Here is a 16,132-nt window from a genome sequence, read left to right on the forward strand (position 1 = left end):
GAGAGAATGAGTTTTTAGAAAGAGAAAGAAAGATTGGGTTTCTAGAGAGAATGAATTTTTAGAGATAGAAAGAGATTGTATTTTAGAGAGAGATATTGGATTTCTAAAGAGAGAATTGGGCTTTCAGAGAAAAATAGATAATGGGTTTTAAAGAGAGAAGAATGAATTTTAGAGAGAATGGATTTTTAGACAGAGAGAGATAATTTCATAGAGAAAAGAGAGATTGGGTTGCTAGAGAGAGAATGTGTTGTTAGAGAGAAAAAGAAGAATTGGGTTGAGAGAGAGGGAATGTGTTTTTAGAGAGAAAAAGAGAGATTGTGTTTTAAATTTAGCATGTCTATTTTTTTTTTTGGCTTACTACTACAAACAAGAAAATTTTGAAAAGTGAAGATTTTTTTAATTTTAATTTTTTTAAAAAAGACATGTTTAATAGGCTACGCTGAGACATTTTCGGGCTTACCAGACCAGCCCTTCTCGCTAGCGGCCCATTAGAGACCCGGAAACAGGCCAGGCCTGGTCCATTAACAACCCTAGTTGAAACCAGTAGGTTGGATCCGGATTTGGCTAGGATCTAACTAGGTCGCGACCGGAGTGTATCCTGCAGTTTGGGTCTATATCAAGCTCAGACCCATCCTGGCCTGATTGAAATTAACCTAACTCATGTTTCCATATGCGACCCAGACCAGACCTAGCCGGGATTGGACTCGATACAATGCCGAACTATATGCAACCTGGGGCCAATACACTCAACACATGAGTAGTAGGACAACATCATCCAGCTGGTGAAAGGCAGCATTGGCAGGGTGTTCCAAAAATGGATTCCCCCAAGCTGTTACAGCCTCCGGTCACCATAGAAAATTCAGAACTCTGTCATCACCATCTCTTTCTCTCTCTCTTTCGGCCGGAAAGACTTTTGAAAAGAGATTTGGTGCAATTAGAAAACTTGAAAGACCTAGGTCTTGCTGCATTAAAACCCTGAAAAGCAAGGGTTTCGGGGTCGCAAGAAAATGTGTTTTTGGACCCAACTGTAATCAAAGAAAATGTTTTTTTGGACCCAACTGTAGTCGCGCATAAAACTATTAGTGTTGTCAACTTTTTTGTGCTAAAATACTTTCCTTCTCCCTTTCTCCAGCGGTGTATAGCAAACGGTGTTGGAAGCACATGCTTCCCACTTGAAAAGAGTATAGCGCAGAATAAAATGTCGAGAACTTGCATACAGTGAAAAATTGCATGGGAATATTGAGATGTGTAGTGACTTGACCTGTCCCCATTAACTTATAAGGGGTGTGAATGGATATGAGAGAGAGACAATTTAAAAAACCGCCGATTCGATCTGGAATCGGACGATCTCCAAATCTAGTATCGGTAAAATCGGGCGGTTTTGACTTTTTATTTTTTAAATCCGACATTCTTTTTGCACGCCTAGCTTTTTTGAAGTGTGATTACTTACCCGATAGAGCCTATCCCGCTAGAGCCGATACCGAAAGAGAGAAGGGAACCGCTTACCCTGGAAAGAGGGTTTCATCTACTATCAGCTTGCCGATACCAAAAGTGAGAAGGGAACGGCTTACCTTGGAAAGAGGGTTTCATCTACTATTCGCTTGTCTGGAAGAAAAGATTTCATGTCCATAGTTGCCTTCCTACTGCCAACTTCAAAGAGCTTGGTTTTCAACTGCTCACCGTAACTTCACTAAAGGTTTAGTTGATGACCAAATGATTGGATTTATAATAAAATAACCATCCAATTTTTCTTTCGTTTCACCACCTATTTTAAATTATAAGTATTCTTATAAGTATTCTTAATCTCTTCTGCCTTATTCCTTTTTCTGTGGGTAACCTGTGAAACATTTCGAATTGAATTGATCGATCCAAATTCTTCCGTCTCGAAATCTGAATATGAATACTAAAAACTAAACTACCTATTTTAAATTATAAGTATTCTTAATCTCTTCTGCCTTCTCCCTTTTTCTGCAGGTAACCGGTGAAACATTTCGAAATAATTGAATTGATCGATCCAAATTCTTCTGTCCCGAAATCTGAATATGAATACTAAAACTAAACTACCTATTTTAAATTATAAGTATTCTTAATCTCTTCTGCCTTATTCCTTTTTTTGTGGGTAACCGATAAAACATTTCAATTATTAAATTATAAGTATTATTAATCTCTTTTGCCTTATTCCTTTTTTTGTGGATAACCGGTGAAACATTTCGAAATAATTGAATTGATCGATCCAAATTCTTCCGTCCCGAAATATGAATATGAATACTAAAACTAAATCTGAATATGAATATGAATACTGAAACTAAACAATGTATCTTCAACTTAAAACCTGCACATGCAAGTGACGACCAATATAAACCTTCAGTGTGCAATATGCTTCACGTGGCCAAGATAACATCCAATTTAGCAAGATCGTTGGGTTTTTTTATAGCATTTTTGTTTTTCACATCGCTTCGATATGGGACATATCTGTGAGTTGAAAAAAAAGCTAGCAAATATTATTAGCTTGGGATAAATTGCAGTGAGATAATATACGCACGATGGTGTACGTGTGACGGTGTATGCCCATCATGAATAAAAAAGTTGTATGTCCGATTGTGGCAATTAAATTTGATGATTAAAAAAGAAAGAAAATGATTAAAAAAATAATTAGGTGCCCATCACCCTTATCTTTCATCAAAAAAATTTAAATTTACTTACTAAAAAACATAAAAACTCTATTAAGCTATTATATCATGGGATTATTTCATTATATGAGTAATAATTAATTAATTAGTTAATTAGGATTAAAAAATTAGTACTAGCTCATAAGATAATAATAATAATAATACCATTTCTAGCCTATTGGATATTAAAAAAAAAAAGTTCAGAGGATATTTTAAGAGAGAAAAAATAACACTAACTCGTACCACTTTAGAATTTATTTCAAATTACTTTATCAATTATCACACATTGCAAATAAATTTTTTTTAATTTATTAATAACCAAATCTTTTATATTATTTATTAATTTATTTATATTATAAATTTTATAATATATATATATATATATATATTTTTTATAATTGTATATAAGATTTTTTAAATTAGATGATATATAAGACATTTTATATTTTTATTTGTATAGTAAAATAATTATAAAATATAAAGTTATAAACTAACAACCTCAATTTCCATATCTATTATTATAGTTAGTTAAGTTGTAATAATTTAGGATAAGTAAAACAAATTAATAAATGTTTGATACTTTGATGTGATACTAATTTATGTGGGAAATTAATTTTTTAATCTTCTAATATAGAAGTGTTTGTAACTAGTTACCTCACATTGCAAGCATGAATTTATTTATTTACTTTTTAATTGTATTAAAATATTATTCTAAATTTATATTTCTACATTCTATATTTCTATCCAAACTAATTGTTATATATTAGATTTATTTATTTGTAAGGGTCGTACTCTTGTTTTTTGAATCACGATTATTATAATATTGTAATTAATAATTATACTAATTACAATGATAACTACGTCTTATATTTTATTTATTTTAATTATACATACATGCAGATAGAAAAACAGCATCCCAATAATCACCTATTTTTACAAAGTAATGAAAATACATAATGCACCACTTCTAAATTCTTTTACAAATTAAAATAACATTATTTTTAAAGATTTATAATGATTTTTGAAAGATTTTTTGAGACAAAAATTGCCGATTCCTGATCCAAAACGCCAATTCACCGATCCAGATGAGTTTTTGGGATGCCTGATCCAAGCCACCGATCCGTTTTTTAAACTACTAGCTTGTAGTAATCCTTGTCAAGAGGAAAAGAGAATGGTTTATAATAGTGTTTCAAAACCCGGAGCAATGATTCATATGGCAGAGATTAGGGAAGACACAAGAAAGCACTAGATCACCATGATCATCCGAACTTTATCCCAACTAATTGAGGTCGGTTGCACGAATTATGTTCCCTTATTTCATTTTATTAAGGGTCACACCTTCAATTAAACCATAAGGAAACATGAAAAGTAAAAAGATGAAGGGGGTTTTAGGGGTAAACCAGCCAGGACCACCAGGCCAAGACTGATACCTTCTTGGAACGAGTTCGGTCTTGGACGATTCCCAATCTAGAATAGCAATTCTGGATCTGAATTGCCTAGTTTTAGAACACTGGGTTGTAGGCAATCATTGTAGCAGGAAATATACATGTTCAGAATCACTACGTGATAATTTCCAGACCAGTTTGGAAGCACTAGTTTTAGACAGAAACCACAAGATCTTTGGACTTTGGACTGGCTTTTGTGGCCCCGAGTTTGAACAGCAGGAATCACAGTATGCTTCATGGAGAATAACATAGATTAGACCCAGATAAGGAGCATAAGACCAAATATTAATAACCAAAATACATAAAAACGTGATTCAAGATCTACTAGCACAAAGGCCAACAAAGCAAAGTAGTACAAGAGAAGTTCCAAAACAATAATATCTCATTCACTCAATAATATTGCTTGATGATAGGTTGCAGTTGGGTTTACAAGGAACAGTTACAGCATGGACTTGGGTTTCATCAAGAACAGGGGCCCCAGACAGCAACGAATATAGTTGTCATTATATAAGTAGCCTGACACCTAACCATGCCTAGAAAAGAAACCTGACTTCATTAATGGAGCAACTTTTACATCTCCATGCTTACAATGGACCTATGGGAATCCATGAGATGCTTTAATACCTATTGTTCACAAAACCACAGAAAACTGTAAATCTTACAAGGAGATCTAATGAATGGCTCTGAATCATGTTCACATTATCTGCCAACAATCTTATATAACAATAACATGGGGACGAATTCAGAAGATACAACAAAAAGACACCATTGACTTGATAATTATAGTTTGACCTCACCCACCAGCAAATCATCATAAACAAAATGACAACTCACCAATGGCTCCTTCACAAAATGGCAACGCATCATAAACATTGTAGACCAAGCAAAATCTATGGAGAAAGCAGAGATAGAACTGGTAAGATAAACAAGTGAAAAGAAATTAGAATACCTGCTGAGAATAATAAACCACAAACCGACTGAATGGTTGACTACTTGACGACCTCCATATCAATCTCCAATAATTTACGTGTATTTCCCATCAACTGAAAGGTTGGAAAAGCTCTTTTGGTTCATCATAAAACCACCTGAAATTGTTTACAAATATAAAATAATAAGGCATTAATAAACAAATTAGTGAAGATCTGACAAATTCTCTGAAATTTCACCTTCCTCCCCTTAGGATGGCAAAAATAGCCTCAAAATGGGACATCAAAAGGCACGATGATCAGCAAAAGGTAATGGAGAGCCAGAAAGGCTTGCTCAGAATTTGTGAAAAGTAATGATACAGACCAGATGTGTGTGCATGCATGTGTGAAACGCTTCCATGGGCAGAAAGCCACATCTATTCTTTCTTAATCCCTTTCTCTTGCAGGCATATGCATGAGTTAAACACACGATATAATTCCAATCCTTCAGTAAACAACTGAACCCTGTTTATGGAAACAACATCCTCAAAATGGAAAAATCACAGTCACCTCCAATCTCTACAGTAAGGTCAAAGCTTGGGCATCTAAATCCATGAAAGCAACATCAACATTATGTAACCCACACTTTAATTAGTTTCATCTATGAGTATGGTGTTCTTCAACAAGAAACACCAACACAGCTATTAACCCTCACTCCCCAACAGAAAAGTTCAATTTTAAAAAACCCTCACTCCCCAACAGAAAAGTTCAATTTTAAAAAAGATGAGAATATGAAAATCATTTTGAAACCACACACCTATGCTCATCTTCAATTTGTGTAGAATAAAAAAGGGCCATAACCCGGTGCTCATCCTGCCTACGCAGGGTCCCGGGAGGGGTGGGCTGGAAACGGTCCTAACCTTTGGCCTATGCACGAAGTGGCTGCTCTCAGGACTCGAACCTGCGCTCTTGTGCAGGATGCCCAAGCCTTTTACCGTCACACCAAGTGACGGCCCTTAATTTTTGTAGAATGCAAAGTATATTCTCTTTAGTCAAAACAATGGTTTAGTCAAAAAGAACAATGTCAGCTGTAGATGCCTCGGCTAAAGCAGGTGCATCAGCCCAAATTTTAGTCATATATCCAACCCACACTTGACTATGCAGTTCTGGTTTTGGTTTGGGTTGTAACAATGTAAAGTGTAGTGGTCCTTCATTGTACTGAAACAGATACATGTAATCTGTACAATTTTTTTTTTAAAAACTTTAATACACTACAGTCTATTTTCGCCCAAAAAAAGAGGAATAGAACAATGCAATAAATTGGTTGACATCTGGTTTTAGATTTCTATGTACAAAACAACTTCGATAAATGTAGCAGTGCTTTGCAACCCAAAGTGTAAAAAGAAAAGCAATTGATGTTGTTCAAATGACAATGGTCATATAGATACACACTCTTTTTAAATTTTAACCCATTACATGAAAAACCACATTTAAAGGATTCTTAAGGAACATAAAAGGCTCCATCTCAGCTGTACTTATTTTCAACCAGCACCATCAGTTGGTTTGATTTTGTTAGGGAACAAATAATTGTTTTCCAACATGCCCTACTTGCAGACATTTTATGGAATAAGAAGTCCTAAAAAGGATATTCAAATGCACTCATCACCTATTCACTTGTACTTCCAACCATGAGAATCCGTTTTCCATGACCCCATTTATCTCTCAAGTAGTGGTTAACAAGAAAATTAAAAAAAGTAAGCCTACCAATCAAGGAATTAATTTTTTTATGCAATTGAATAAATAAACATGACCGAAATTGTGTACTACAAACTTCAGATACAGAATATTTGAACACCTACAACTTCGAGGAACACACTTTTCTTCAAATAGGTATTACAACACTTTATTGAAGTGAATTAAAAGACAGTGATGCACATGCTTAACAGAGAATGGGACATAGAAAAAGGGATAGAGAAGAACGTACTTGCAAATAAAAATTGGACCCAATTCTGGATTTTCCTCATCTGCTAAACATGATCTTCTTTCAATTTCTTTCTTATACTTTTCTACTGACAGAACACTGCATGGGCCCAAAATGGTGCCAACCAACTTGTTTGCTCCATAATTAGACTCATAAACCTGAAAACCACAATAAGCAAAACTTAAATATGAAATATTTCTACTAAGAAACAATTTATCTCCGATAGACTATTTATATAAATGAATCTTGCAATGAATTCTGTCTGAACATAAACTATTTCGTGGGACTTCAAAAGATCAAGAAGTGGAAATGGCACAAACAGAGGTCGGAGAACATATAGTTTCTTGGGTCTCTTCTCATTACCACGGTGTAGTAAGGTTGAAACCTAAATGGAACAGAATCTGACAGTCTGGGGAGACGTTATAAAAAAAGAACATAATGGTTTCTTATTGCCTCCACTGGAATACCAATAAGTTGCATAAATGCAAGTCATGAAAAATGATTTCATTGTTTCTAATCAGTGAAAACATAACTGATATAAAAGTGAATATATAACTTTTCTCCCAAAGCTAGTTAATAGGAATTGGAGTTCATCTTTTTTACATTAAAACTAAATATCTATTGATCTTTTTTCATTTTTAGAGAATAACTAAATATGTATTGTTCTTATAACCAGCTTACCAATCATAAATGAATGGACACAGTCCCTTCTGCTTAGATGAAATAGAACAACATCCCTACTAAATCTGGTAAAAGGCATTGTTTGACACCATTTAGATGGCACATGCACTGATGTTGTATAAGATGTCATAATGAAAGTAAAAATGGGCAAGCAACATCCTATATATATCATAAAAGCGGTCAAATTATCAAACCCTAAACTTCGAAAACAGCCCAATACTTTTAGACAGTTTAGTACAAAAGCCTATTGCTACATTTCAGTGCACATATTGAGCAATAGGCATACTATGCCATTAAATAAATCGGGGAATTGATTACACACTGTAATACTGTGCTATACTTTTAAGATCCTCAAATAAAAATAAAGAAAAACTAAAAATCATGTATGGACTTCCCCAAGCATCTCCAATTTAAAAGAGGGAGCCAGTTAGAGCATCATTTGGCTAAATCACATAAAACAGAGACAATGCAATTATCAATATGGAAGGGATATAAATAGCTAAATTATCAAACGAGAAATAGATAGCAATCATGTGGGCTTCTAAAGTTTAACTTCTTGTCGACACCAGTTTGCATGAGGAGTTCAAGAATTGAATGTTTCTTCCCATCAAACAAAACAGAATACCCATCAGAAAAAGATAACCAAGGCCACAAACCTCATCCGTCCCAGGGGTGGCAGGTCGTCCAACAAGCTGTGATAGGTCATCTGGATAATAGCACCAATTCACATGAGCCCACTTAGCTCCAGTTCTATTGTCCTCCCAGAGGGTCTGATACAGAAAAAGTACCACAGAAAAAGTACCAATTTAAGCTCCATATATAATATACATTTCCACTAAGAGTACAAAAAAGAATCCCAAGAAGTCCATAGAGATGCTCAAAATAATGCAAGTACAAAAATGGCAAAAGAAATAAAATTATATGAAAGTGATTTTGTTAATTGTAAAAAAATATATGAAATGCATACATGTAAATATTAATTACAATTTTCCTTGTCTCATTTTCCTTTTCTTTATTGGAAAGATGATGATGGAGATGGTTCACTATTGTAACCCATTCAACTAAATAAAACTTACGGCAGGCATATTTGACTTACTACAGCTATTGATCTATTTCACTAAAAAAAAAGAATGACAAAGAATCAATCTATGCGACTAACCTGTATCTTGGCAACGTACGAAGGAAAATTCGGATAGTCAGGATGAAATAAAGCATAGTCTTGGAGCTTGTAAATCACACCGTTTATACAGCAAGACTGATAGTATGTCCTCCCTTCTGCAACTTTTACTTTTTCACCAACCCAATCTACAGGATGTAATTCCTGCTCCGGAGGCCAACTGTAATCTGTTGTTTCATCTGCATCAGGATCTGAAGACCTCTCAGATGTCATTTGTGAAGAAGACTCTTGACCATCTTGAAAACTACCACTCCTGAAATCTGAATTAGGAGCATCTACTCTTCCCGATGGTTCACTCGAATCAGTCAATGCCTGATCTGCCATGCTCTGACACCTGTCTCCAACAGCTTCATCTAACATGGGTGACTCAGATTTACCAGCATCTTGCGAATTAATTGATCCTTGAGATTGCCTCATAGATTGGAGATTGGTTCCAGATTGTCCTGAATTGGAGAGTCCAAATCCAGCTTTAACAGTGGATGGACATTCTGGAGTGGAATACTCCATCTGGTCCGGAGATACTTCATTTTTTCTCTGATCACCAACGGTTTCAGCAGGTTTTCCACACAAATCCTTTACAGCTTGATTCAAAGAATCAACACATTCCTTCTGATTATCTGGGTCTTTATTTTCCATGGTCACTCCAGGGAAATTTGCACCTGAAGACTGTTTTGTATCTATGATCCCTGCATCCGGATGTTTATTTGGGTAACCCTTTGGTAAAGAAGGATTGGGAACAGGTTGCACTGAATCAGACAACCCACTAGCAATAGTTTTTGGCTGATTACGTTTAGAGTTAGGGTATCCTGTGTTCCTTTCCTGTGATGATTCAACTCTACTACTATTTAAAGCTTCTTTCTGTGTAGTACTACTTTTACCAACACGGCCATACTTGGGAGGGAATGGTTTTCCATTGCTTAAATGCAGGCACTTGGGACAATGCCAGTCACCTTTAATAACTATCTTTTGATTATATAATTGATTTTGGAAGCATTTCACATCCACTCCAGCCTCACAAGAATCACAAACAAGTACACTTTCCACATTTTTTGTTTCACTTTTACAAAGTTGGCAAGATATAGGAGCATTCATATATGCTGTAGAAGGTAAAGCCTGATTCTTATGATTTAAAGTCCTTGTCTGGAGAACAGCAAGAACATTTTTAGCAATGTTGTCATGGTCTGGAAAGGTGCCAGAATGTTCTGTTGGCTTGTAACCTCGAAGTTGTTCATGCACCGTGCGGAGGTCGCCTGAATCAAGTTGTGCAGGAGGTTTAGTCTTATCATGCTGGAGTTTTTGGGTTCCTATGCCCGTTACAGCACCATAATCAGGAGGCACATTTTCTAGCAATGCAGATAAACTTTGGGTTTTCTCCTGTGAGGAATCATGAGTGTGTGGAGCTGCAAAAGAGAAACAATTTCAGCATATCCATAGAGACATAAAAGACCAATGTTATAGTTTTAAATACAAAAGAAGAAAGTAAATAAATTGATAAATTGAAGTAGATAGACAACCTAAAAAGAAAATCAGTCAGGCTTGCAACTCCACAAAGTCCCAGTTTGCACGGTCCGGGATTTCTTTTAATGAATAGTGATGCAAATCAGTCATTGATCTGTCCCTTTGTCTTTTCTTTATTTCTCGAGTCGTTTTATTTACTTAGGGGTAGAGATAGTAATTTTTAGAGTCTTTCATGTCCTTTTATTTACTTAAAAGTCTTTTATAATAAATGGCCATGATTAGATTAGATGGATGAGCAAGATTAATTTTGTTTAGGGTTTTCTTACATAAAGGAAGTATTAAGTGACCAACATAAAAGCATTTTGTTTTGTATTTGCTCAAAACCCTGGAGCAGCAAGTGCTATTTCTTTTATCTCTGGTTTTTGCACCTTTCTCTACTTTTGGATCTTCCCTATCTTATTCTTTGTTAAACCCTAGCTCCAAGCTACTAGGTTTGCGCCAGGTTGATATGAGAGCCTGACGATCAATAAGGATGGTACTGTAGCACGGTAATATAGCATAGTGTGTAGCATTGATTTTTATGCCCTAAATCAACAACCATGCCTCCACGGAGAGGAAAGGAGGAAAAGCAGGCAACCATAGATGCCTGTGATACTAGTTCGCGAAAAGGGATTGCATATCTAAGGAGATTGGTTGAAACCTTAGCTCTGTGTTTGGCACAGATGGAAGCCCCATTTCAAGATGATGAGATCAAGGTTGATGAGGAATCCATAAATCCCTTCCATGATTAAGTTCTAAGAACAGGGGTAGCTGATCGTATTGATAGGGATAGTAGGCGGTGGGAAACAGGTCTCAAGGTTGAGATAGTGTTATGGAAATCTATCCAAGGAGAACTATGGATAAACTTTGTTCCCATCAAATGATTCTCAAGATCAGCACGTTGTGGACTGGGACTCACTGCTAGTCTTTCACAAGTACCTAGATGAAGATTTGGATGCTGAGAAGAAATAGATGATAATAGCTATAATAGTGATCCAATTCATAATCAAGAAGAAGATCCTACCCTTGGAGAGGATTTTGTGGATGCTCATTTTCTTGATGAGGAATAGGGTGGATGTCAAGGAGTTGTTCCTAAAGTATTGGAGGTAACTGGTTCCTTAGTCCTTAGAGAGAGTAGCGAGGAGAATGGTGTTGACGGAAGTAATGATGATGATGTTGTTCTCCTTCGAGTTTTACTTAAATTTACGGTATCAAGTAAGGTTCGCACCAAAGAGTTCAAGGTATTTTCCCTTGAGCTCTTAACTAGTGCATTTAATATAGTTGAAGTCAATCTTTGTGAAGGAAATCAGGCTGAGTCATCACTTTGCTTTGATGGAAGAACTAAATCCAAGGTTTCAAAAAACGCTAGGCGGCCTGCCTGGCACCCAACGCCTAGGTGGGCACCCAGAACCTCGGGTGCCCTGTAATTTAAAAAAAAAGAAAAAACGCCTAGCCTGCCTGGGCGCCCGCCTAGGTCTAAGCGAGCAGATTTTTGGTCCAAGCCGCCTAGGTCTAGGAGGGCCGATTTTTGGTCCAGGCCGCCTAAGGGGGGGCCTAGGCTCTAGGGGGACCGTTTTTTAAAACATTGACCAAATCTATTCCTTATCGTGTTCCCCAAAACCTAAACCTAAGGAGCCTAATATTTGCATCTCGACTTCACCAAATTCAGCAAGCATGAGCCTCAGAGTTCAAACTTTTTCTTGCATCCTAAAAGAAGAGTTTTCTTCAGGTATGTTTATGATTGATAGTGTTGCACACTTGCATTGCAGCAGTGTTAGTTTTCAATTTGCACAAAATGTGATGGATGAGATGTAAATGAGAGGCACCATAACCTGCAAAACATTGATATCTAGTTATTTTAAATTGTATATCTTTAAGATTAAATTACAATGTTACCAAAAGATGAAAAATTCTAGGTTTTGGTCTTGTCAATATACCCTGCTGGAATTCTTATATCAAAATGGTATAGTGGACGACTGGAGAGTATGGAAGCAGTTAAGCAGGCCTATGCTAAAGCTATGAAACGTGAGATTGGCTGTAAACTTTGCATTGGCATGCTCTTAAATCATGAATGGGTGCAGGAAAGAACAAAATTATTTGTTAATATGTGGTTCACCCAAGCTGAGCCTATTTTTCTAAACAAAAAAAACTCAAGCACAAACAAAAGAGGCATGAAAAACCAGATTATAGAGCAAGATGCTGGGACAACTCCACAGGTTTACTCATTAGCCAAGCTGAGCATCCTTTAAGCTACATTCTAGAAATTTTGGATGATCCTGTCATGTCTTTCCAAACAAAAATGACTAAGACCCTCCCCCAATTGTCAAGGAGCCAAGGATACTTGGGAAAATGAGCCAGCATAAGTTTCAGAAGGTTATGATAAATCATTTGCACTGAACCAATGATAGGGTAACATGGTGAGCTTAATGATTACAAAAAGTATATGAATTGATGTTTTCATTGGTGAATCATGTATAATTGTTATTTGTAGAATACTGCTTGCTTTGAGTAGGGCTGAGAATTTACCCTGTTTGGGTCCAAAACCCGAATTTTAGACCCTATCCAGATCCTGATATCGATCCAAGATTTGGATCCAACGGGTCGGATCTAGATCCAAATAGTAATTCGGATCGAATCCGGGTATATGTGGATCCGATTTGGATCCGACCCCAGTTATTAAAATATTATATATTATTTATATATATACATGTATGTTATATAGTATTTTTTTTGTTATATATTATTTTATAGATATAAAATGATATATAAAATATTTTTTTGGATCCGATTGGGTCCGGATCCGAATGCCATGTATACTTTTTGGATCCAAATCCAGATCCCCGTGGATCCGGACCAGATCCGACCCATTCTCAACCCCAGCTTTGAGTAGTTTGGATGTTTTTCTGGAAAATCACACTCTTGTCATGATTCTTTTAGGATCTATATAGGGCAACAGTGACTTCTTAATAAATGCATGAATAATGTATGAATAAATATGTCTGTATCAATTGCCAATAACATAACTGCCGAATTCTACAAAACCAATTGCCCACCATGACCAATAGCTGCTTAGTTTCGAGTTCAGAGACATACTTGTTAAAACATACTCGTTAAAATATAAATCTAAGGCACGCAACCAACATCTCATAAGTATGGGTGTAAATTTTAAGTTGAAAAAAATTGCATAAAGAGAATAACCACTATTACATAGGTCCATGCTTTGACTCGACAAACATATCTATCAAATAAAGCTAAGATATACAGTATTTCGGCATCGAAAAGAAGCGATCACCTTGGTTTGCAGCAATTATGGCAGGTTCCTCATCTGGAACTTGTGGTGAAGATGGTGGTCTTTGAGCTGCTTGCTTTCGATTATCCTCTATCTAAAGTAAAATCCAACAAGAAATAACATCAATTACTAGGAACACTTTCAAAACATAAACTACAACCACAGTAATCAAATTCCTCAAGGAATATGTGGAACGATCAGAAAAACAATCAATAGCATTCAAATGGGAAAATAAACGATAAAAGAGAAAAAAGATAATTAGCCACAAGGAAGTCATATAAGGTTTCAAACTTCAAAGTGATTGCTAAATTATTTACACGATGATATATTTAAGGACATGGTTTCTTTGAGTCCATGTAGAAATGAGCCACCTCTTAAAAATCTATTTCTAAGATGGATTTTTGGACTTAATTTTTAAGGACATGTAATCTCTAACATGGAGATCATGAATATGAAAAAATAAATAATTTTTGAAAATTAGAAATAATAATTCTATTAAAAAAACGTTTGGATTGTTAGTTTCAATTGTTTTTAGATGGGCCACCTATTTGTAGGGTTCTCGGGAAACCCTCGCTTGCGGATCCGGGAATCCCAAATACCAGGATCCCACTCAAGATCTTGTACATGATTGGCTAAATGTGAAGTAGATGAATACAACTATAAATCGACTGTAAAAAATAAAGTAAACATAAAAAGTCACACCACAATAACACACAATTTACGTGGTTCACCATAGGGCTACATCCACGGCCTCGGCAAGTTGAAATCCACTATCACAATGAATATTACAATTTAAGGTTACAAGAGATAATACCTATCTCTAAACATCGGTAAAAGACCATCACCAATCTTTCTTTCTAAACTCACATTCCAGACAGAGCAACACCGTCGATCAATATCTTCTTTCCCACTGCAATACCGCTATCGAAAAGATAACCTCGAGAGCAACGGAGAAACTTTCTCTCTCTAGAAGTAAAAGTTAACCAACCCAAAACTCATAAGAATTTCGCCTCTCTCTCAAAGGCCATGTCTCTCTCTCTTGGAGACCCATCTCTATATTAAAAACCCATTCCCATAACCCCCGAAGGGGTTACCCTCAAATGATGGTATTATGTCTCTTTTGTAGAGATCACCTCGAGCTTCTTTCTTGGTCCCCAATAAACCCCTTCTCTTTTTATCATAATACCCTTTATCTTTTAATGAAAACATAAGTATGATGATTTTTCCTTTCACCAAACCTAACACTATTTACATATATCTTGGGACCGTATATTGTAAAAATGTCATCTAGCCCGCATGAAACAATTTTCCTATATTCAATGACATACCTCACCTTCATGTCCATTCTAATTGATTACCGATAAGGAATAAGAAGGCTTGACCAAAATTTCCTCAATAAATTAATCATGGAAAACAGATTCACAACATGCAAGTAATATAACATAAAACACAATAATGGACCCACAAATCAAAATCTATCCATCCAATTAAACTAGATGAGATGACTGTGAAGAAGCATTATAACCACCTCTTTTCCTGATAGTAAAAGTACAGTACCACAAAATATAATAATATACACAAATCAAAATTGAATCATCCAACTAAAATAGATAAGATATCAAAAGGTAAACAATACATTCCTCTCAGCACATCAAGCAACCCAACTAGAACACCAAGACAACAAAGCACAAATGGAACAAAACTACCATCAAATGTAAGACCTAAACTACCAAAAAAAAACCAATTGCGCAATAAATCACAAGGAAAATTAAAAACCACCAAATGTCACCATAACAAATCGCATTAAAACCTACCTTCTTCATCGAATTTAAAAACTTCTCTGCAATCGAAAGCGAGCCCATAGCTCTCGCATCTCTCCCCCTATCAGCACCCAACCCTAAATCTCTCACCAAGTTTCCAACAAATTCCCTGCTCACCAAATCCTTAGGAGAGAGGATTTCGCAGAGAGAAACAAGATTCTCTCTCGCCTCTTCCATCAATCGTTCCTCAGCTGAGGAGGGGCAATGCCCACCTCTCATCTGGGCCATTGACGCCAGGACAAGGATGATCTCCGCCGTTCGTTTGATCGAGGACTCTTGAGAGGGCTTTGATCGCTTGGGAGGTGGCTCTAATTCTTCCTGATCGCCATTGATGGGGGCTTCAAGCTCCGCTTCATGCATTTTCAGGGCGGGAAAAATGAAAAATATGAAAAAAAAATCAAAGATTAATCGAGGAATTTATGATTTGTGTGGTCGTGGTAACACGTGCGGGAGAGAAAGGGCGGTTTGAATTAGGGTTTGGGCATGGATTGCAGGGATTTTGGGGTTGCCCTTTTCGAGCCTGAGTTTTTAGTTACGAGGAGAAGAGGAGATTATCCCTGTCTTTTCAGGTAAGGACAATATCATCCTAGGCATTACAAAAGACGAAAATGCCCATGCGAGGAATGCCCTCCACTTAGAATAATTTTCTCCTGTCTATTAGTTATTTT

The 16,132-nt window shown here is 36.1% G+C and overlaps 1 protein-coding gene across 4 annotated transcripts; it reads right to left on the reverse strand.

The window, feature by feature from the left end:
- Positions 1-3,962: 3,962 nt before the first annotated feature.
- Positions 3,963-15,965, reverse strand: LOC18438183 (uncharacterized). 4 transcript variants are annotated; one of them, XR_002281648.2, is made up of 7 exons: positions 15,459-15,965; positions 13,648-13,738; positions 8,841-10,258; positions 8,338-8,451; positions 7,004-7,158; positions 5,064-5,199; positions 3,963-4,346 (listed from the first exon to the last, which is right to left on the reverse strand). XR_002281648.2 is itself a non-coding variant. In XM_020669896.2 (6 exons), the coding sequence occupies exons 1-6, from the start codon at positions 15,822-15,824 to the stop codon at positions 5,154-5,156; spliced, it is 2,190 nt and encodes a 729-aa protein (XP_020525555.1). In that variant the 5' UTR covers positions 15,825-15,965; the 3' UTR covers positions 4,786-5,153. The 4 variants fall into 4 exon arrangements, 1 of the variants encoding a protein (XP_020525555.1); XR_002281646.2 differs by lacking the exon at positions 3,963-4,346 and adding an exon at positions 4,479-4,738; XR_002281647.2 differs by lacking the exon at positions 3,963-4,346 and adding an exon at positions 4,479-4,957.
- Between the last annotated feature and the right edge of the window lie 167 nt (positions 15,966-16,132).

The sequence above is a fragment of the Amborella trichopoda genome, chromosome 6 (genome assembly GCF_054954075.1).
Source record: "Amborella trichopoda isolate Santa Cruz 75 chromosome 6, AtrichopodaSantaCruz75HAP2 v2.0, whole genome shotgun sequence".
Taxonomy (NCBI): domain Eukaryota; kingdom Viridiplantae; phylum Streptophyta; class Magnoliopsida; order Amborellales; family Amborellaceae; genus Amborella; species Amborella trichopoda.

Coding starts and splice junctions, on each gene's coding strand:
- LOC18438183 (XM_020669896.2), bottom strand. CDS start 15,824: ATGCATGAAGCGGAGCTTGAAGCCCCCATCAATGGCGATCAGGAAGAA. Junction 8,452..8,840: donor CGTACGTTGCCAAGATACAG/GTTAGTCGCATA, acceptor TTTCTGTATCAG/ACCCTCTGGGAGGACAATAG. Junction 7,159..8,337: donor CCACCCCTGGGACGGATGAG/GTTTGTGGCCTT, acceptor TGTGGTTTTCAG/GTTTATGAGTCTAATTATGG.